Below are 23778 nucleotides of genomic sequence, written 5' to 3'. Positions count from 1 at the left end.
GGGTAAGAGGTAGTAGCAATGTAAAACACAAACAATATGACAGTTTTTTTTTTCGAGACAGAGTTTTGCTCTTGTTGCCTAGGCTGGAGTGCAGTGGTCTGATCTCAGCTCACTGCAACCTCCTCCTCCTGGGTTCAGGCGATTCCCTTGCCTCAGCCTCCTGAATAGCTGGGATTACAGGTGTTCACCACCATGCCCGGCTAATTTTTTATATTTTTAATAGAGATGGGGTTTCACCATGTTGGCCAGGCTGGTCTTGAACTCCTGATCTCAGGTGATCCACCTGCCTCGGCCTCCCAAAGTGTTGGGATTACAGGCATGAGCCACTGTGCCTGGCTGACGATTTTTTTTTAACTATGAAAAATTAAGTTGTGTTTATCAGTGCTCTTATAAAGTTTGATTATAATTGTTACAGTACTGTAGCTTAGTTATGAGGGTTATTTATTTTAGAGATAAGGTCTCATTCTATTTCCTAGTCAGCAGTGTGATCATGGCTCACTACATACAGTCTTGCCTTCCCTCCTAGGCTCAAGTGATCCTCCTGCCTCAGCCTGTCTGGTAGCTTGGGATATAGGCGTGTGGCAGCACACCTAGCTAAGTTATTATTATTATTTTTTTTCCCTGTGGAAACACGGTCTCACTATGTTGTCCACGTTGTTCTTGAACTCCTGGCCTGAAGTAATCCAGCTACCTCAGCCTCCCAAGGTGCTGTGATTACAGGCATGAGCCACTGTGCTCAACCTATGAGAGTTTTATATGATTATTTTTTAGCTTTGTTCAGTTTTGCATTCAAATTTTAGTGACTCTAAACATCATGTGCAAGGTTAAATATTAGGCCATCCAAAATTAATATAAATTTTTGGTGCTGATGTTAGACAAGATTTGTTACTCACCTTTTCTAAGAATGAACTTTTAATACTATGTATTAAGATAAAGTATCCACTAATGGATTTCACTGTTGGATTCAAGGATGAGTTTCTCAATTGTGGCTACTCAGCTTCTGAATATCTGTTCATGTGAAGTTAGTTACTACTTTATAAGAGGAAGGGATGACAATGCAGGACTGTTTTGCTTGGAGCCTCAGATCTTGTTCTGTCTTTTTATGTCTTCTTACATGTTGCTTGCCTCTATTTGAATTTCCTAGGGGCAATAGAAGTGAGATCTTCAATGAGTGGGTGATTTTTTTCCTTTAAAAATGTGTTCTGCTCTTTGATTTGTTTTAGTTTCTTACTGGGCTGTTTTAGGATCCTGGACTTGAGAAGCATGCTATTCATATATTTGCTATATTATATATATGTATTAGGGTATATACGCGTTTGGTTCAACATTAATGTATAAATGTTTTTACACTTCTTTGGCAATATTTAGATCTGTATTTGATTAGTTTCTTGATCGCTAACATGGTTTGCTTTTTTTTGTTTGTTTTATTTACAGCACAAAAAGGTTCAACCAATGCAGCACCACAGGAGAGGCATGAGAGCATGCCAGATGTGTTAAAAATAGCTCAGTTTTTACAGTTTGCTTTGATTCAGTGTCGAAAGGAATTCAAAAATATAAGCACTATAAATTTTCATTCTGCTGTTGAAAAGTATGTAAGTGAATTTTTTAAGCGAGGTTTTGGTTCAGGTAAACGAGAGTTTATTATGTTTCCATATGATTCACGATTAGATGATAAAAAATTCTTATACTCAGCTCCTAGAAATAAATCCCATATTGATACCTGTTTGCATGCCTATATTTTTCGGCCTGAAGTATATCAGTTACCTATTTGTAGATTAAAAGAACTATTTGAAGAAAATAGAAAACTTCAACAGTTTAGTCCACTTTCAGATTATGAAGGTCAAGAAGAAGAAATGAATGGTACAAAAGTGAAATTTGGAAAACGAAATAACTCAAGGGGTGAAACAGTTATATCTGCAAAGCAAAGGTCATCTCATTCTTTGGATTATGATAAGGATAGAGTCAAAGAATTGATTAATTTAATTCAGTGTAGGAAAAAGAATGTGGGTGGGGACTCAGACACAGAAGATAAGAGAAGCAAAACTGTCTTGAAGAGGAAGCTTGAGGATCTACCTGAAAATATGGGAAAGCTCGCCAAAACCAGTCATTTATCTGAAAACTGCCATCTGTATGAAGGTAAAATATCAGATTGTTGTTATAACAACCAAAAATAAAGTAGTTCTGTTCTTTCCTATAGTAGAGGGGCCAAATTCAGCCTGTCCACTATTTTTGTAAAGAAAGTTATATTGAAATACAGCCATGCCCATTTATTTATGTGTATATAGCTGCTTTCATGTTGTAGTGGCAGAGTTGGCATTGAGAGTATATGGCCCACAAAGCCTAAAATATTTGCTCTCTGGCCCAGTACAGGAAATACTTTCCAACTCCTGCCCTGGTACATCAGATTTCTAAATTGTTTGGTTTAGGTTAACATAATAATGCTAATCAGAGGTCTTCTCCTTTTATATTCCTTTATTTTTATAGTTGAAAAAGTGTAATATTAGAATATTGGTATCTTTTAGGCTGTTGCTTAATGAAAAGGAACCTTCTGAATTTGAAAATAAAATATGCATATACATATTCTTCCCCAACAATCCAGGAATATCTTTGGTTTTTCTTTTTTTGTTGTTCTTTTTAATTACCTTTGTGTTGTGTTGTTTTAAGTTGACAGAGAAAGATAGACATGTAAAGCGCTTGTTTTAAGTGTGTTTGTCAATATTGCAAGTCAGCTAAGACACTTATCTAGATTTTTAACATCTTAACACTACTAGTTCATAAGCACAAAAGGAGTTCTGCATTCAAGGAAAGCTGACATAACACTCCACTTTTTGTGCTGCTGTTGCTCCTCTGAGTGATTATGGCAGAACTGAGTATTATGTTTTTTTACTGAGCAACTATACTTGTCTCTTCAAATTCAGTGTGTTATAGTTTAGGTTAGTCAGATCAGTGTCTTTTTACACTTTTGGTCTCTTAGCAATCTGTATTTGTATCCTCACTTTTTACTTTCCTGCTCTCCTTTTTTTTGTTTGAGACCATCTTACTCCGTCACCCAGGCTGTAGTGCAGTGGAGCAGTCTCGGCTCACTGCAACCTCTGCCTCATGTGTTCAAATGATTCTCCTGTCTGAGCCTCCCCAGTAGCTGGAATTATAGGCACGTGCCACCATCCCTGGCTAATTTTTGTATTTTTAGTAGAGATGGAGTTTTGCGATATTGGCCAGGCTGGTCTTGAACTCCTGACCACAGTGATTCGCCTGCCTCGGCCTCCCAAAGTGCTGGGATTACAGTCGTGAGCCAACACGCCTACCCTGCTCTCCTTTTACTTCTTTTATTCTTACAGTATTTAAAATGGTAGCCACTAGCCATGTGGTGTTATTTAAGTTTAAATTAAAATGAAATAAAAATACATTTCAACAGCCACACCATTGTATTAGCACAGAGAACATTTTCATTATCACAGAAAGTTCTGTTTGACATTACTGTTCTCTGCAGTAACTGTCATGGTTTTTTCTTTAGTTGACCTGTGTATCTCTTTCTTCTTCCAATGTTGTTATTCCTTGTCCGTGTTCTTTATCTCTTTGGTGGCCTTCCTGACTTAAACTTTCTTGCACCCATTTCAGTATCATGTTCGTCTCAATATTGCTTTGCTAATTTGCTACCAATCTCATCTTACATACCTGCCTTTTAAGGCTTTGTTATAGACCAGCCATGTCCAGCTCTGTTTTCCACTCTTCTCTCACAGATCTCGGTTCAGGGTCATCTCTCTTTGCCTAGAGTATGTCATGGTCAGTCTTTCATTTCCCTCTTTTTTTTTCCTTAAGTAACTTCCATTTCTTTCAAGCCTTGTATCTTTGCAGTTCAGATTTCTCCTCAGCTTTCTGTCTGTTCTCCTTAATGGTCTCCTCCTTTAGCTTATGCTGGATTTGCAATCTTTGCTCAACCTGTTTGCACTTGATAACACGTACTGTCTTATCTTGTTGACATGTGTCTTGAAAGTTTTGTTTACTGTGTGCTAGGTGCTTTATGTATATGAACTCATATATTAATAGTTCTTGAGTGGTAGGCATTATTATCCTAATTTTGCAGATGAGAAAAGCATCTCAGATAAGTAACTTTACCAAAAGTTATGAAGTTAGTGGCACATATTCTGAAGTCAGTTCTGACTAACTCCAAAGCATTGTTCACAAACTGCTGTATTTCCTGTCACTGAGCACATAGTATGCACTCAATAAATAAGATACTTATTTTTTGGCACTGTTTTTGTTTTGTTGGTAACTGACTAATTCTGTGTATGTGAAAACATAGTTGTGGGTAAAACTCAGGCTTCATCAATAATTAGAATGATGAGAAAGCCATACTAATTATAGTACACCAAACGAGAAATGAGGCAGGGGAAGAAGGGTATATAGGTTAACTAAAGCTAGTGATTATCAGACTTACATTTCCAGGTGTTTCTCACTTATTTCTTTTTAAGTCATTTTGCATACTTTGTTTCTGAAGGTAGAGATTTCAAGATTGTAGTCAAACTTTTAAAACACTCTGATCTTGATTTGGTGGTGAACCCATTCATTTTATGAGATAATCTCCTAACCCATTCACACCACCTCTTATAACTTTTAATATAAACTGTTTTGAGGTATAATTTATATCAGTGTACCTACTTAAGTGCACAGTTTGATGAGTTTTGACAGCTGTGTAATCACCACTTCAATATATAGAACATTTGTATATGTTGTCTTGTGTTCCTTTGTTATGTAGCTCACTCCACTCCACCACTGATCTGCTTTTTGTCTTTATCGATTAGTTTTGCTGGCTCTATAAGTTTATATAACTAGAATCATACAGTATGCACTCCTTTGTTTGTGACATTTATTTTTGTTGTGGTACATTATACTCTTAAATTAGAAATCTTAACTCAGGCTTCACCCAATCCCTACCCTGCCCCAGTGTTAAAGCATGTGACTTTCTGAATGTTTGCTCCCTTTGCAAGTTTTAAAATATATTGGTTATTACAGATTATACACATTTATAGTGCATGCATGAAACTATGTCTTAACGTGTTTCCTCTCATAATGCTTTTTGTTCTTGATGTAAATTTGGTGGAGATTTCTTCAGGATAATTTTATATCTATAATATCCTAGCTTCATTATGAATTTAAGTAATCTTGTCATTTAGGATAAGGTGTAGATTTTAAGTATGTCAGCCAATGCTTTTAGGATAAAATATAATAGGTATGGAGAAGATAGAAATCAAATTTAAGTAATTTTTTTTAGTAGCGTAGTGTAATATGCATATAATCTTAACAATTGGCAAAATAGCAAGTACAAATGTTTAATCTCTTGGTAAGTACCTGGTTGACTTTGAGATTTTGATGGTAGAGTTATTCTTACGCATATTTAAAACTTGATACATGAGCTTATTTTCCTATGATAGAATGTTTAAATTATAATGAGAATTAAACTTTAATAGGAATTTTGACCTATGTGTAAAATTTTACAATTATGTTTATGAAGTAAGTGATGGTAATATTTGTAAAATCTAAGCAAATTGTTTGATTGAGTTCCTGACCATAAATGCTTTATGATAATTTTTTTTAGGTATATTTGATTTAAAAAATTTTATGCTGGCTTTTAAACTTAACTTCAACCAATGCCTTTTCTTTTCTTTTTCTCAGCGTCTCCACAGCCTATTGGCTTACTTGGACATGATGCTGACTTGAGGCGACAGCAGCAGGATACCTGTAACTCTGGCGTTGCTGACATCCATAGGCTGTTTAATTGGTTATCAGAAACACTAGCAAATGCGCGCCATTCTGATGCATCTCTGACAGACACAGTCAACAAAGCCTTAGGATTGAGCACTGATGATGCCTATGAAGAGCTGAGGCAAAAACATGAGTATGAGTTGAACTCTACCCCAGATAAGAAAGAATATGAGAAGCCTACTTGTGCAAAAATTGAAAATGCTCATTTTAAGGGTACTCAGAGCTTGTTACTAGAAGTTGATACAGCATCTAAGTATTCTGTTTCTACCAGTGAAGTGGGCACTGACCATAAGCTACATTTGAAAGAAGTAAGCATGCATCTGTTGGTTATCTTTGAGTGTGTGTGTGTGTGAAAGAGGTGTTGGGAGTATGCTTCAGGGAATTATTTTTTCTTTGAAAAAGAAATAAAATGCATTTTTGAGTAAAGCTGCCTATCTAGGATGGTACTTCTTAAGTTATTCCTTGTTACAAAGAGATAAATGCTGAAATAGTTGTTTTCCTTCCTGCTTAGAGGCTTAATATATTGTCTAAAGTTTACTTGCTGTGATAAAGCTAAGGCAGAACAATTTATTTGTCAGAAGTGGCTTATTGGGAGTTAATTCCTTATTGTTTCATAATAAAGTTGAATTCTCAAAGCATTGGCTTTCTGCTGGCAGTAACAGAGAACCCAAAGATGAGACAGATGAGGATATCATCTCAGTACACCAGTGTAACAAAGTTAGGTACTTGGTATTTCTTATGCAAATAGGAATGGAACTTAAGTAGCCTTTAGGATTACCTCTGAAGTGACTCTCAGACTTGCTTATTAGAGTTTCCAGTGTATTTATAAGATGTGTTTAGAGTGCTGATTTGTAGCTGAGAAGTAGCCTTATCTCCCCTAAGTAGTGGCTGCATCACTGGGGAATAGTAGGAGGCTTATTTATTGGGGTATGTAAGGTAGGCACTGAGGAACCAACCTGTATTCCTGGTATCTTTTGTACTCTAAATCAAAGTTGATGAGGCGTGGGGCATGGGTCGAACCTAGCACACTACCCATTTTTTTTTTTTTTTTTTGGGAGATGGGGTCTCGCTCTGTTGCCCAGGCTGGAGTGCAGTGGCATGATCTTGGGTTACTGCAACTTCTGCCTCCTGTGTTCAAGTGATTCTCAGCCTCCCGAATAGCTGAGATTACAGGCGTGCGCCACCACGCTAACCAGTTTTCTTCTATTTTTCGTAGAGTCAGGGTTTCACCATGTTGGTCAGGCTGGTCTCAAACTCCTGACCTTGTGATTCACCTGTCTCAGCCTCCCAAAGTGCTGGGATTACAGGCATGAGCCACTGCGCCCAGCCCACACTACCCATTTTTATAACTAAAGTTTTATTGGAACACAACTATGTCTGTTTGTTTAGGTATTGCCTTTGGTAGGCTTGAGGGTCTGGCCTGCAGAGCCTAAGATATTTACTGTTTGGCACTTTAGCATAAAAGCTTACCAATCCTTGTTCTAAATTAACATAAAGTTAGAAAAAAAAAGAAAAAAAAACATAAAGTTAGGTTTTGAGGGAAAAGTTATGTTTTAATTTTGAGACTAGAGTATTATAACTTAACCATGTTTATTTTACTCTTTTGTAATGTTTAGATTGAAGCACTTGAATCTACTGTGAAAAAAATAGTTTATTCTTGACATTAAAAGAAATTGAAAAGAAAGCTATTGAGTGTGTACTTTGATTTTTAGGATCCAAATTTAATTAGCGTGAATAATTTTGAAGACTGCAGTTTGTGTCCCAGTGTTCCCATTGAACATGGATTTCGTAGACAACAGTCTAAGTCAAATAATGTTGAAGAGACTGAAATACATTGGAAACTGATTCCAATTACAGGTAAGGAAAGTATACTTGGACTTGGGTTTGCTTCATTTTACTTCAGAGACCAGTTTCCTGAAGGTTTGTATCTTTTCTGGATTTCACTCTTGGGTCACTAGCTCCTTCATCTTACTTGGCACTGACATCTTCAGTGTCTTATTTTGAGTAATGCAATGTTCATCACTGAGTGTTGCTGTTCTTGGTAAGCGTCAGCAAGCACCTGTAAAACTGCTTATTAAAAACAGGGATTTAAGACACACTGTCTGTGGAGTTAGCATGCAGACTGCCTAATGAAGACTGTTGGCAGAAACTGAGTTTCTGATAAGGTGAGATAGCTACAGAGGTAAAATGGTCTGCTCTTTGAACAACCAATTAAATGCATCTTCTCAAACTTACTAAACTTCACCATAACAGGCTGTCATCTAATAAGTGATAATGTTAAGGTTCATTTTTTAGAAATTTGATTTCTTAATATTGGATTATCTTAAATAAATTGGATTATCTTAGAGAATGATCTGAATGACCAAATGTAAATGTTATTGAATTATGAGGCCAATAGAGTTTAGCAAATGTTGAAAGATTATCATTTTTTGGGGGTAGCATTCTAATTTCTCTGTGCAAATACACACACATACACACATATAAATGCATACTCCTTTTTTTTCTTTCAGAACAGCAAAGGGCTTTTCCATAAGGAATACATACTCTTAATATTCCAAGTTCTTATTCACTTACCTTAGCTAAACATTTTTTGGGAATATTTTCAGGGCATACATCTTTTCCAGTCCTACATCTTTAACCTTTTAAAAACAACAGCAACAACAAACAACTTTTTGTTACAAAGTAGACTGGCCTATGAATTAGACTAGAACTTACTGAAACCTCCAAGGACTCTGAGAAGAATTTCTAAAACTCGATGAGTTCCCATGGGCTTCAGCACCATCTTCTACTTAATAGCTTTCTAGAGGGCAAGAGGCCTGTAGGTGATGATAGAGGGAACCTAAACCTAGTATTGTTTTATGAGCTTGAAACATAAGCTTGAGTGAAAGAAACAAAATAGGGAAGTAGTTGATACAAGATGGTTATCCTAACCATTTCTTATTTAGATGCCTTCATACTTGGTGTTGAGGGTCATTTGAAGTTAACAGTGTTTTAATTAGGGTTTATATTCCATCATCAGTGGTATGACCCTTCAGTTTATTTTAGGCAGAAGGAATGCTTCCGTTTGTTACCAGTTGGGGTTGTCTGACAGGTGCTTAGTAGGTATCACTTCCTTCTGAACCACAGTTAAAAACAAACAAAAAAAGTAGGTATCACTGATGTCTGAAGAGAGTCTAATGGATGCTTTCCCTCAGGAGGGAATGCAAGAAGCCCAGAAGACCAGCTGGGGAAACATGGTGAGAAACAAACACCAGGTGAGAAGGCTTGCTTTGCTTTTCTTCCCAGTGTGCCCTTCTTCAGAATTGCTACTTGCATTTCTGGTAATCCATCAATAGGGCATTGACTTAAATTTTTTTAATTACAGAAGATTTGGACAATACCATATATATATGTAAATCATTACTTGTATCCAATATTCTTATTATAAAGGTGTTCAAAGAAGTCACTGAATATTTACATAGATTAAGTTTTCTTCACCCATAGTAGAGTCTATCTTATAATTTGGGAAGACCAGAATATATTCCTAAACCATTTGTGCAGGGTATCTTATATCATATGAAAAACACTCTTCTTTTTTTATTTTTTATATTTTTTTGGGATGGAATTTTGCTCTGTTACCCAGGCTGGAGTGCAGTGGCGTGAGCTTGGCTCACTGCAGCCTCTGCCTCCCAGGTTCAAGCGATTCTGCCTCAGCCTCCCAAGTAGCTGGGATTACAGGTGCATGCCACGATGCCCAGCTAATTTTTGTATTTTTAGTAGAGATGGGGTTTTACCATGTTAGCCAGGCTGGTCTCAAACTCCTGGCTTCCCAAAGTGCTGGGATTACAGGTTTGAGACCTTACACCTGGCCTTCTTTTTTTTAAATTAAAAAAAAAAAAAAAATAGGAGGGGAAGCCATTTATCTTTTAGGTATACTATTCATAGTCTTTTAACCTAGTTCTTTTGATTGTAAAGCTAATATCTGCAGGTAGTTTATATAACAGATTAAGAAACTTGGATTCTAGAAACAATTGCAGATATTACTGATTAGCTAGTTGGCAGTGGGTACCTAGGAGATAATCTTTGAGCTTGGTGGATTCAGCTTCTCTGCAGATGATCATAGGAATTGTTTTCTTCCTTAGAGTTTGGTGGTGATCTTTTTAATATTTTCTTTCAGTTTTGTTGTATCTGACTCAGAAATCAAAGTGTTGTTTTTTTATTTGAAAGAAATGCTAAGTGACTTTTTTGCTACATCTTTATAGTAACTCCTTTGGGAGGTTTTTTTTGTTTTGTTTTGTTTTTTTAATTACTAGCTTCCTTCAAGAAAATCTTTACCAGCTCCTTCTAGGAAAAAAATGGTTTAAAAAAAAGAAATCATGAACAACAGATATATAACATAAAGGAAAGTTCATAAATCTTCTTCTTCTTTTTTTAAATACAGAATCTTGCTCTGTTGCCCAGGTTGGAGTGCAGTGGTATGATCTTGGCTTACTGCAGTGTCTGCCTCCTGGGTTCAAGAGATTCTCCTGCCTCAGCCTCCTGAGTAGCTGGGATTACAGGCATGTGCCACCATGCCGGCTAATTTTTGTATTTTTAGTAGAGACAGGATTTCACCATGTTGGCCGGCTGGTCTCGAACTCCTGACCTCAAGTGAGCCACTGTACCCAGCCACAATTCTTGATTATATAGCTTTTTGAAATTTTACATATGTACGACCACCACCCAAATCAAGATATAGAATGTTTCTAGCACCCTAGATTTTCTTCCACATTCTCCCAGTTAGTACTCTCCCTGTTCCTGAGTAACCGCTAATCTGACTTCTTTTACCATACATAGTTTTGCCTGCTCTTGAACTTAGGGTAGAGCCTACTCATGTCATCTCTCGTGTTTGGTACTTTCACTCAATATTATGTCAGGGAGTCATCTATGTTATGCATCTATCAGTAATTCTTTTTCTCATTAAGAATAGTAGTTATCTTTCTTATGCTTCAGAATGCTACATCAGCACCTGCGTTCGTCTTATTTGAGGATACTGTTTTCATATTTTGTAAGCTAGTAAGTGTTGACATCCGAATGATGCTGCCTTTAGAGAACTCACTACTCAAAAGTTAAAATACTACAATTATTTAATGACAGTAAGTTTAAAAAAAAAAAAACGAGGTGGCTCATGCCTGTAATCCCAGCACTTTGGTAGGCTGAGGCAGGCAGATCATGGAGTCAGGAGATCGAGACCATCCTGGTGTCAGGTGATCTGCCTGCCTCAGCCTCCCAAAGTGCTGGGATTACAGGCATGAGCACCGCATCTGACCAGTTACATCCTTAATAAAATCATACAGGGAAATTTGTGCAAAACAAAATTAGGTTGTGATTATTTATAGTTTATAAAGGAATCTATTTGGTTTAGAGGTTTTTAATTATGGAAAATTCTCCATGTGGATATAAGTTATATTTCAGGCTAAAAATATTCTTTTTATAGGCTGGGTGCAGTGGCTTACGCCTATAATCCCAGCACTTTGGGAGACCGAGACAGGCGGATCATGAGGTCAAGAGATTGAGACCATCCTGGCCAACATGATGAAACCCCATCTCTCCTGAAAGTACAAAAATTAGGTGGGCGTGGTGGCACGTGCCTGTAGTCCCAGCTACTCAGGAGACTGAGGCGGAAGAATCGCTTGAACCTGGGAGGCAGAGGTTGCAGTGAGCAGAGATTGTGCCACTGCGCTCCAGCCTGGTGACAGAGCAAGCCTCCGTCTCAAAAAAAAAAAAAAAAAAAATTATCTATAGCTCTTCAGGAATAAACTTGCTGGTTTGATATTTAGCTGCACATTTTGGGAGCAACTGTTTCATTTAAAGTAATAAATAGCTGGGTGCAGTGGTATGCACCTGAGTCCCATCTACTGGGGAGGCTGAGGCAGGAGGAATTGTGCACAGAAATTCAACGCCGGCTGGGCAACATAGGCCCCAAGGCTAACAAATAATTCAGAAGTTTAAAAATTACAGGTAGTTCTCCCCAGCCCATATGTTTTATGGATGCACTTCACATTTTTTTTCTTTGAATATATCAGATATTTGACATGGTACATAATTCAAGAAGTACAAAAATATTTGAGAAAGTAACACTACCCCTAGCTTGGGACACTTAAGATTCTTACCCATATATTAGCCATGGTTACCAATTTTTTGTGTATCCTTCCAGACACTTTATGTGTACTAAACCACATTTTAATGTTGCAGATTTAAGAAGGATATTCTGGACATTTAGTATTCCTAATTATCTTATGGAACTTGGATTTTCTGATTTATCAATTTCATACAGTTCTAATTCTTACCCTAGCATGTTGGATATTTTGTTCCCCTCTCACTTCTGCCTATAGACCTGCTTTGGGTCTTTTTACTCTGCTGACAAATTTCCTTTGCAATAGTTAATGGTTGTACTGGTTCCTGATAACCACCAGGATTGATAGAGAATGTCATAAGCTGACTGCTAATTAGACTATTTAAACCTTTAGAAAAGTGTGATGAGTGTAAGCAAAATCTTTACTGTAGGTTTGAAAGCTACCTATACCTGGACTTTGTGATTTAGAGGAACCATTTCCTATACAACAGCAGCAATTTGTTAGGAAATGTTGGCTAAGACTTAAGGAAAATTAGTAATTTTTTAGCGAGTAAAATTGTGTAGGTCTTTTAAGCAAAGATCATGAGTTTTAGTCTTTTCCTAAAATATAACACTACTATAAATTGAAGTTAAATATACTTTTTCTCTTATTTCTTTCTTTCTTTTTTTTTTTTTGAGACAGAGTCTTGCTCTGTCACCAGGCTGGAGTGCTGTAGCACGATCTTAGCTCGCTGCAACCTCCAACTCCCTGGTTCAAGTGATCCTCCTGCCTCAAGTCTCCTGAGTAGCTGTGATTACAGGCATGCGCCTCCACACCCAGCTAATTTTTTGTATTTTTATTAGAGATGGGGTTTCACCATATTGGCCAGGATGGTCTCCATCTCCTGACCTTATGATCCGCCCGCCTCGGCCTCCCAAAGTGCTGGGATTATAGGCGTGAGCCACCGAGCCCTGCCCTACCTTGTTTCTTAAAAATGGAATTAGGGGTCCTTTTTTCAGATGTAGTTTCAACAATACACTGTTTGAATTTAGGACTTCTTGGGGGAAAGTATGAACTTGTAGATTGGGCTATTTGTCAAGAGTGAAAGGTTTTAGTCCCATTACTATCATCTAACCTCTTTGTTTCAAATGAGATTAAAGCTATCTTCTTTTAGAATTATGTCCAAACAAAAGGAAAATATTTATGAAAGGACTATCAAAAGTGTGCAGCAGTGAAATATGTTCTTTTCTAATTTTGCTCCTTTTATTTACTGATAAAATGAAGTCCCTGACATTACAGAAAATCTACTTAGCAATCTCATAAGTGAGAACAAGTCTGAAAGCCGATAAAATTAATTGTTCTAGATTCTAGATGCAACTTTTAACTTGGAGTTATTCCCACAGCATTTCTGTTTGATATTCTTACAATTGCTTTACACTCAGAATTCTCACTAAGGGGGCATTACTGTAGTAATTATTTTTGCAGAGAATAAATACAGGGATCAAGCAAACTGATGCAGGTGACCATCTTGATTAAAACGTGTATTAAACTTGGATTTACAGAATGGTAGGGAAGCAGAAATAAGCCAATGACTTAATTTATATTGATGCCAAATTGGTGCTTGCTTGAGCACTTCAAAAGAAAGCAAAGAAAATAGCAGAGTTGTTAACATTAGCCACAACTCTAAGGGCCATCCCGGTAGGGCACATAGGGAATATAATTCACACTAGAATTTGAGGATTTTATTTTATCTTCCAATATATAATTAGTTCTAAATGTGTGTTAACTCTTTTTTTCCCCCAATTTGAGTTTGTGTTTTCATATGTTGTCTTTTTGGATTGCTGTTATAACAATGAACTCTTCCTGTATAGGTATGAAATCACCAGAAGAACAACTGGTGTGTCTGCCACCACAGGAGGCCTTTCCTAACGACCCCCGGGTAATAAATAGACAGAGAAGTTCTGATTACCAGTTTCCATCCTCTCCATTTACAGACACACTAAAGGGCACCACTGAGGATGACGTGTTGACAGGTCAGGTGGAGGAGCAGTGTGTGCCAGCAGCAGAGGCAGAGCCGCCTGCAGTGAGCGAAACCACAGAGAGGACAGTGTTAGGAGAGTACAATATCTTTTCTAGGAAGATAGAAGAGATTTTGAAGCAAAAAAATGTTTCATATATCAGTAGAGTTTCCACACCTGTCTTTTCAACACAAGAGAAGATGAAACGGCTTTCCGAGTTCATATATTCTAAGACTTCCAAAGCTGGTGTGCAGGAGTTTGTGGATGGTTTGCATGAGAAGCTAAATACTATTATTATTAAAGCATCAGCCAAGGGTGGGAATTTGCCACCAGTCAGTCCTAATGATTCTGGTGCAAAGATAGCATTGAATCCTCTGGAAAGGCATGTCATACCAGTTTCCTCAAGTGACTTCAACAATAAACATCTCCCTGAGCCACTGTGTAGTGATCCTTTGAAAGACACCAACTCTAATGAGCAGCATTCCACTTCCGCTTCGAGTTTAACTGAAGTAGAAATAAACCAGCCTCAACATGCCACAGAGTTAATGGTGACTTGTGATCATACTGTACCTGGTGATATGGCCCGGGAACTGGTAGAAGAAACAACAAAATCCCCCAGTGACGTAAACATTTCTGCTCAACCAGCTCTTTCAAATTTTATAAGCCAGTTAGAACCTGAAGTATTTAATAGTTTGGTTAAAATCATGAAAGATGTCCAGAAAAATACTGTGAAATTTTATATTCATGAAGAAGAAGAGAGTGTGCTCTGTAAAGAAATAAAGGTAACTAAACGAGAAGGTAATAGTAATGCTGTACAAACTTCTCTTGTTGGTATGACCTGTTTAAAATGTAAGTGTTTTATGTTTAAATGTTTACCATAGGCCAGGCATGGTGGCTAATACCTGTAATCTCAAAACTTGGGAGGTTGAGGCAGGAGGATTGCTTGAGGCCAGGAGTTTATGACTAGCCTGGGCAACATAACAAGACCTGGTCTCTTAGTAATAACAAAAATTAGACGTGGTGGCACTTGGCTGTAGTCCCAGCTGCTTGGGAAGCTGAAGTGGGGAGATCACTTGAGCCCAGGCATTCGAGATTAGAGTTAGCTATGATTGTGCTCAGCCTGTGTGACAGAGTGAGATCCTGTCTCTAAAAATAAAATAGGCTGGGTGCGGTGGCTCACGCCTGTAATGCCAGTACTGTGGGAGGCCGAGGTGGATGGATCACGAGGTCAGGAGTTCGAGACCAGCCTGACCGTCATGGAGAAACCCTGTCTCTACTAAAAACACATAAAAATTATCCAGGCATGGTGGTGGGTGCCTGTAGTCCCAGTTACTTGGGAGGCTGAGGCAGGAGAATTGCTTGAACCTAGGAGGTGGAGGTTACGGTGAACTCAGATCTCACCATTGCACTCCAGCCTGGGCAACAAGAGCAAAGCTGTCTCAAAATAAAAGTTGACTGTATATTTTCATAATTCAACTCAGGGTGGAATAAAAAGAGTGGTAAGTCCAAGTAAATTCAGAACCTGTGATCTAAATATGTTAGAATTTAGAATCTTGTTTTATAGTGTCATTATGCACATATTGGTTTGAAGGTTTTAAATGTTCCTTGGATTTTTAATGAAAGGGAGGGAAAAACACAGGAAAAGTTAAGTTTCCAGGGTTTATCTCATGGTGTTTGATCAACCACATAGAAAAACAAAACCACCCAGTCTTGGCCGAGTGATATACTTTCGGTGTTTCTTGATACCCTGTCCATGTCACATTCCCTTTAGCCTTTATTGATCAAGAAACTTGATAATCTTGAAAGACTCATCAGTAATGAAAGATTTCTCACTGTGAGGTATATTTTTTCTACCAAAGCTACAGACTAACATTTCAAATATTTGGTTTAAACACACACAGACACACGCCTTTTTGTGTGTCTATACATTTAGACATAGATATGTAAGTTTGTTAACAGTAGGTAGGTACATGGTAACACATTGGAGCACTTATATTAGTGGTATAATATTAGTAAAATTAATACTAAATTAGAACATTTTAATTTCTCAAGGGAATGCCTAGGATTTTTAAATAAATGCCTGCTTTCATTTATGGAATGTACTTAGTATGACTGGAATTTCATTAGAGGAAGCAGAGGGACCATGAGCTTTATAGCCCAGAGTGGCCTAGAAGTTCAGTTGTGCTAACATATCCTAAGCCTTTTGTCAGTTTGGAGATCTCTGAGGTCAGCATGTTTTGTGTGACGTTAACTTGGTCAAGACCTGAAGAGCATGGAAATGACAAGAGTCAGAGTACTCAGTTGGGCTTTCCTTACTGATTCCTAATGGTTTCTTGGGAAAATGAAATCAGATTTCTAGGAATTCCTTGGTTCCATTTTTGCCCTATATGACTGAATGTAGAGTTTCTCAACTTTTCCCACTGGCCAGCAACAAGTTCCCAAGCACAGTACTCTTTGGGGGCATAGCTGCATCTTGGTTTGGGGCTAGATGAGAGAATAGGTTGGGCACAGTTTCCAGTGCGCTTAGCATAACTATAACTCCCTCCACACCACCCTCCTTTTTTTAAAAGGATTGTAACACACACCTGTGTGACATTTTTATTTATTTAGAGACGGAGTTTTGCTCTTGTTGCCTAGGCTGGAGTGCAATGGCATAGTCTTGTCTCACTGCAACCTCCACCTCCTGGGTTCAAGCAATTCTGCCTCAGCCTCCTGAGTAGCTGGGATTACAGGTGCCCACCACTATGCTCAGCTAATTTTTTGTATTTTTAGTAGAGACAGGGTTTCTCCATGTTGGCTAGGCTGGTCTCGAGTCTCGAACTCCTGACCTTAGGTGATTCACCTGTCTCGGCCCCCACCAAAGTGCTGGAATTACAGGCATGAGCCACCGTGCCCGACCATAACATTTAGATTAAGGGGATAGGAGATGCATTTTCTTTTCTTTTCTTTTCTTTTTTTTTAATACAGAGTCTCACTCTATTGCCAGGCCGGAGTATAGTGGTGTGATCCCAGCTCACTGCAACTTTTACCCATTTCAAGCAATTCTCCTGCTTCATCTTCCCAACTAGCTGGCACTACAGGCACACACCACCACGCCCGGCTAATTTGTTGTATTGTAGTAGAGACAGGGTTTCACCATGTTGGCCAGGATGGTCTTGATCTCTTGACCTTGTGATCTGTCCACCTCAGCCTCCCAAAGTACCGGGATACAGGTGTGAACCACTGCACCTGGCCCCAGGAGATGCGTTTCCTAATGAATAGTGCTTTTAATTTACTCTGGCATAGAACAAGTCATATTTCTGTTATTTACTTTATATAGCATAAAAGAGCATTATTTGGCTCTGTCACAAGGCTGAAGTGCAGTGGGGCAGTCTCATCTCACTGCAACCTCTGCCTCCTGGTTCAAGCAATTCTCCTGCCTCAGCCTCCGGAGTAGCTGGGACTACAGGCACATGCCACCATGCCCAGCTAATTTTTGTATTTTTAGTAGAGACGGGGTTTCACCCTATTGGCCAGGATGGTCTCGATAATTTAATTTCGTGATGTGTCTGCCTCGGCCTTCCAAAGTGCTGGGATTACAGTCGTGAGCCACCGACCCTGGCTAAACTTAAAGCTTCTTAATGTAAAAAGACTGATTAAAAATTAGCAGGCCTGTCAGGTGGTAATTTATGTTTTCATTAACTGTAAGCTGGTCTAAGATCTGCCCAAAAGTTCCAGAGCTTAGATAAAAATCAGTGTAGAAGATGCTGCTTTAGCACATCATCATCCTCTTTGGGATAACACTTTAGGCAGCTGTTGAAAGAGCATTAGACTGGTTGTCAGGCAAGCTGGGTTTTGATTATGGCTGTCTGACCAGCTGTGTTGACGTTAAAAGTAATCTGTGGGGCCAGGCGCGGTGGCTCAAGCCTGTAATCCCACCACTTTGGGAGGCCAAGGTGGGTGGATCACGAGGTCAAGAGAACGAGACCATCCTGGCCAACATGGTAAAACCCCGTCTCTACTAAAAATACACAAATCAGCGGGTATGGTGGCATGTGCCTGTAGTCTCAGCTACTGGGGAGACTGAGGCAGGAGAATCGCTTGAACCCGGGAGGCAGAGGTTGCATGAGCTGGGATCGCACCACTGCACTCCAACCTAACGACAGAGTGAGATTCTGTCTCAAAAAACAAAATGTAGTAATCTGTGAAATAAGGAATGTGACCTCCAGGATCCTGCAGTTTGCTTCAGTGTTCAGGATTCTACCAGCAAGCAGAGAGCAAAGGGAACTCTGCATGGAAGTCTGCCTGTGTCCTGTGAAAGGCAGTACCATGTTCCCTAGTATGGAGGAAGAGTTGTTAGTTGGGAGAGTCTACTTTGAAGACACAAACTTGACAGAAATGGCTAATTAGTATGTGAATACCATTTTACAAACTCAAGCTTTATATGAATGCTTTTTGAGCTGTTGTGAATTAAAGGAGCTATGGTTGCCGTGAAAGTTTTTTTTTGTTTTTTTTTTTTTAAAAACTCTGAAGGAGTATCCCAGTTAATACTGCTTCAAATAACCAGGGGCCTGCTTAGAATGGAAAGGAAAATGGGAGGCAGGGGATGGTTAATAATAATCTAAATTCTAGGTTGCCTTAAAGTGTTTCTCATAGGATACTACAGGCAACCTAGAGTCTAATCATTAACCTCTATAATAACTAAAGGAGCCGGGTTAAGAGCCTGGCCTAATCCATTGTTCTTTAATTGTTTTTTCTGTTATCTCACACTGTTACTTGGCTGGCTTTGATTGCATATGCTGTAACATTGTGACTATGATTGGTGAAGCTCTTGACCTTTAGAATCCTCATCTAGAAGAGAAAAGTGGATTTGGGCCAGGTGCAGTGGCTCATGCCTGTAATCCCAGCACTTTGAGAGGCCAAGGCAGGAGGATCACTTGAGCCCAGGAATTCAAGACCAGCTTGGGCAACACAGCGAGACTCTGTCTCTACAAAAAAAAAAAAAAAAAAAAAAATTGGCCTGGTATGGTGTTGTGAGCCTAGTGTCAGGTATTCAGGAGGCTGAGGCAGGAGGATTGCTTAAGCCTGGGAGGTTAAGACTGCAAGAACTGATCATCCCACTGTCCTGCAGCCTGGGCAACAGTGAGATGCTGTCTCCAAAAAAAACAAAACAAAACAAAAACTGGATTTGATGGTCTCTAAGGTCTCCTAGAGTGTAAGTTCGTTGTAATAATGTCCTATTAGTAGTTAGCTAGCTATCAGTTTATCCTGCATTTCTGGTGTTAAATTGTTGTTTACAAAAAAGCATTTTAATATTGATTTGGTTTTCTTTACAGGACTATCTTATCAAATTAGGTAATACAGAATGTCATCCAGAACAGTTTTTGGAAAGAAGATCAAAATTAGATAAACTATTGATTATTATTCAAAATGAAGACATTGCAGGTTTCATTCACAAGGTAGACTATTAAGTCAAATTCATTACTTACTTTGGTTTTAAAAACTCTCTTATTTTAAAATCTTACTATCTGCCAGACTTGTGTTTTTAAAATAAGCTTTAAAGGAGATTAAATTTAAGGACCCATCTATCAATCAGCTTGTGGGATTCGTTTGTACCTCTGCAAAATTTTAAATTGCTGCACGTCACAGATCTTCCCTGTCACTCAAGTAGTCAAGACTAATAAGAATACGAATCCTTGAATATCAGTGGGTCTGCTGACTGACTACAAATGTTACCTTCATTTGTATGTCTTAGGAAAAACCTATTTGTGCTCCATCTTTGCCAAACCAGCCCCCCTTTCCCTTAAATTTCGAGGTATCCCATCTAGTCTTAGGAGTCTGTCTCACAACCTACACCTTTGATGCCTTTCCTGATAGTTTGCCTTCATCTGAATTCTGACTGTAGTCAGAGGTTACAGACAGGTCAGCTTTTGTCCATTTTGTGTTTTCAGGTCTATTGTAAGCTCCTTTTCCTTAGTGGTAGGTCCCAGTACCTAAATGTTGATTTATAGATTGGGAAATTATGTTGGAAATATTATTTGTGTGTGTGGCTTTCCAGAGGCAATCCACTAATACAGATGAGCCACAGTGCATTCTGTTAGACTTCTTGTAGGGTCCTTCACACTTAAAGTCTATCAGTTCATCCCCTCATCTATCCTTTTCTCTTTTTATTTTGGGATTTAAACAGATACCTGGCTTGGTGACTTTAAAGAAGCTCCCCTGTGTTAGTTTTGCTGGTGTTGATAGCCTGGATGATGTTAAAAATCACACATACAATGAACTATTTGTATCTGGAGGTTTTATCGTATCTGATGAATCAATTCTAAATCCAGAGGTTGTCACAGTTGGTAAGATGATGTTCTTTTGAGCATGTAACTCCTCTTCTGACTCATACTTTTTAATGTACTGTCCATTTATTCTGCCATTCAGTCTTTTCCTGAGCTTTTGTTCCTCAAATTTCTTTCCCCTTCCTTTAGTCTTGACCAGTAATTTCCTCTAAATCTGGTGTAAAGCAGGGATCTCTGCTCCTGCTGTAGTTGAATCACTTCTGCTATTATTGCCATCAACATGTTCTTTTTTATGTGTAGATATTATATTCTTAGAAGTTTAGTACATAGGAAAACAGTACATAGGAAAGTAGGTGTTTCTACATAATATGAAAAAGCATTTCTTTCATAATTCACTTATGGAACAATTGTTATTTACTGAATTAAAAATGAACTTCATTATCTCTAACAGAGAACCTTAAAAATTTTTTGACATTCCTTGAAGAACTTAGTACTCCAGAAGGAAAATGGCAATGGAAAGTCCACTGTAAATTTCAGAAAAAACTAAAGGAACTAGGCAGGTAAGATTTGAAACAAATATTGTACTCACATTTCTCTCTTCCCATGATTGTAGATTATGGATGTTGCTCATTTTTAACAGATGTCCATAGCTAGCCATAATGGAGTATAGAGACTGAATTATTCTAGCCTTTTAGAGGAAGTTGTAGTTATATGTATAGGTAAAATTGGTTTAATCTTTACCATTTGTGGATTTAGAGTAATGATCCAAATTGAATGATCAGCATTTTCCTTTTTTCTTTTGAGATGGAGTTTCACTCTAGTAGCCCAGGCTACTGTGCCAATGGCACAGTCTGGGCTCACTGCAATCTCTGCCTCCTGGGTTCAAGTGATTCTCCTGCCTTAGCCTCCCAGGTAGCTGAGATGAGAGGCACCCGCCATCATGCCTGGCTAATTTTTGTTATTTTTAGTAAAGATGGGGTTTTACCATGTTGGCCAGGCTGGTTTTGAACTCCTGACCTCAGGTGATCTACCCACCTTGGCCTCCCAAAGTGCTAGGATTGCAGGCATGAACCACTGATCCCGGCTAGCAATTTTTCTTTTTTAACTGAACTGTATGTGCCAACTAGATCAGACCCTCTCCCAGCTGAGGACTACTTCAGGTAGCTAATAAAATTACACGTATTTGGACAAGGATTAATCTTGACTTGGTGAAGTGATTTGTGATTAGGATATCAATTCATGTAAATACAGGTAATTTCTAACATGCATGGAAGTCACTTCTCCAATTGTGATCTTTGGAACACTAGTCACTTGAGAGATTCCATAAATGATTATGGAATTAAACACATTTGGGATACTATGTCCTACTAGTAGAGTCTATAAAATGTATTTACACATTAAAAGATATGAAGAATTCTAGTTAAAAGAATTGTTTTACATTGTGTCAATCATTATTTTCTTAAACTAAGCACCAAATTTTATTTCTTAAAATATGACGTTTCATGGTACAATGTTCAGAAAATTCAGGCTTAATTTTTTAGTATTTAGCTCTTTGTAGCAATTCACTTTTAAAAGTTTATCTCCACTTGTCGCCTTGTGCCTTGCAATATAGAAGTAACTTAGCTGGGTGCGGTGGATTACGCCTGTAATCCCAGCACACTGGGAGGCTGAGGTGGGTGGATCACGAGGTTAGGAGATAGAGCCTGGCCAACATGGTGAAACCCCGTCCCTACTAAAAATACAAAAATTAGCCTGGCATGGTGGTATGCGCCTGTAGTCCCAGCTACTACTCAGGAAGCTGAGGTAGAATTGCTTGAACCCAGGAGGCACAGGTTGCAGTGAGCCGAGATGGCGCCATTGCACTCCAGCCTGGTGACAGAGTATTGCTCTGTTTCAAAAAAAAAAAAAAATAGCTTAGAACCATAATAGTGTGTGTGTGTATATTTTTTCTTGTTGCTCAGGCTGGAGTGCAATGGTGCAATGTCAGCTCACTGCAACCTCCACCTCCTAGGTTCAAGTTATTTTCCCGTCTCAGCCTCCCAAGTAGCTGGGATTACAGGCATGCACCACTACACCCGGCTAATTTTGTATTTTTAGTAGAGACGGAGTTTCACCATGTTGGCCAGGCTGGTCTCCAACTCCAGACCTCAGGTGTTCACCTGCCTTGGCCTCCCAAAGTGCTGGGATTATAGGTGTGAGCCACCACACCCAGCCCATAGATTGTATTTTTTGAAGGAAGGATTTATACTTTGTCCTTTTAAGTCCTTCATTAAAGTTCAAAATTAATAAAGGTAATCATACTTTAGTAAGTAGAATAATCTGCTGAGATTTTAGCCTAAGCTGTAGAGCTGGCCCTGAGACCTTGTGACCAATAAATCCTTGGACTTATTTCCTTCTCTCCAAAGAAGCACACCCCTACATCAGGGAGAGAGCTAAAGCAGTGCAGTTGTCATTAGTTGCCTCAATGAAGAAATTTAATCTAAAGCAGAAATTTCCATACTAAATTTTAGAAGTACAGATCCAGATACTGAACTGCTTAATTTTACAGATTGAATGCTAAAGCTCTAAGTCTGTTGACGCTTCTGAATGTCTATCAGAAGAAACATCTGGTTGAAATTTTGTCATACCACAATTGTGATTCACAAACTCGAAATGCTCCAGAATTGGATTGCCTTATCAGACTCCAGGCTCAGAACATACAGCAACGACACATAGTCTTTTTAACAGGTAAAGAGAGCACTCTTGAGCTTTCTACTATGAATATAGGAATGTGAATAAAAAGATTTTATGGGGCTATGGTGGGTATTGCTAAGCTGATTCTGAAAATGTGAAGGAAAGGATTTTGTGAGGGCTGGGGGCTGTCTATATTTTTAAGTGTTTCATACATGAAACTTTTTTTTCTTAGAAAAGAACATCAAGATGCTTTCCAGTTATACAGATAATGGAATAGTGGTTGCAACTGCTGAAGACTTCATGCAAAACTTTAAAAATCTTGTGGGGTATCACAACTCAATCACAGAAGAAAACCTTCCACTGCTTGGTGCTAATGAGAATCTTGAGTCGCAGTCAGGTAACTTTTCAGTGGTTTTCATTTTCTTTTAGGCAGACAGAAAAAGAGGAATGGTTTTGCTCTGTTATCAAATAATGAAATGACTATTTTGAAACCACTCACCTCAGTATAAACAGCCATAGGGAAAGTTTCAAGACATTTATTGTTCTGATACTTAGCTTGCACAAGATCTGCTCATTATACTGTAGTCAGTGTAAATTGTTAGTTACTATAGAATATACATTTCCATCTATATTGTAGACAATGCATACTATGGAGTATGCATTTTGTCTTTGAGGGTTTGTAAGCATTATTGGTTAGGTTACTATTGTCAGCAAAGTGGTTATATTAAAAAGGTAGGGAACCAGATATGGTGATTTAGCATTGAGCTACTAGATCTCCCACATGTATAAAGCAATTTAACTGCAAGATAGTAGGGCTGTCATAGCTTTAGTCTTTCGTGAAATGGCCTCTGCTTTGGTTCCAGGTTCTATGTAAAATGAAAGATGTACTTTTATTTTTGATGAATAAAAGCAGAGATGATCATTCAGTAGTGCTAACCAGTTTAGTAATCCAGTGAAGCTAGATGTCAAAAAATTTTATTTTAT

General features: G+C 38.4%; 1 protein-coding gene across 5 annotated transcripts in view; it reads left to right on the top strand.

Moving 5' to 3' along the window:
• TASOR (transcription activation suppressor) overlaps nucleotides 1-23778 on the top strand; it is a 68783-nt gene that overhangs the window by 41689 nt on the left and 3316 nt on the right. For 2 of the 5 annotated variants that reach the window (XM_012460784.2, XM_012460783.3), the window contains exons 14-23: nucleotides 1435-2136; nucleotides 5674-6071; nucleotides 7476-7620; nucleotides 8958-9017; nucleotides 13832-14637; nucleotides 19171-19293; nucleotides 20022-20181; nucleotides 20573-20681; nucleotides 22670-22848; nucleotides 23027-23191. In XM_012460784.2, the coding sequence (XP_012316207.1) occupies nucleotides 1435-2136; nucleotides 5674-6071; nucleotides 7476-7620; nucleotides 8958-9017; nucleotides 13832-14637; nucleotides 19171-19293; nucleotides 20022-20181; nucleotides 20573-20681; nucleotides 22670-22848; nucleotides 23027-23191 (2847 nt within the window). Of the gene's footprint in view, nucleotides 1-1434; nucleotides 2137-5673; nucleotides 6072-7475; nucleotides 7621-8957; nucleotides 9018-13708; nucleotides 14638-19170; nucleotides 19294-20021; nucleotides 20182-20572; nucleotides 20682-22669; nucleotides 22849-23026; nucleotides 23192-23778 lie in introns of all 5 variants that reach the window. The other 3 variants (XM_064367216.1, XM_012460781.2, XM_012460782.3) reach the window with 2 other exon arrangements.

The sequence above is a fragment of the Aotus nancymaae genome, unplaced genomic scaffold (assembly GCF_030222135.1).
Source record: "Aotus nancymaae isolate 86718 unplaced genomic scaffold, 86718_ANA_hifiasm-v0.15.2.pri h1tg000067l, whole genome shotgun sequence".
NCBI lineage: Eukaryota > Metazoa > Chordata > Mammalia > Primates > Aotidae > Aotus > Aotus nancymaae.
This window is presented reverse-complemented; position numbering and strand designations above follow the sequence as displayed.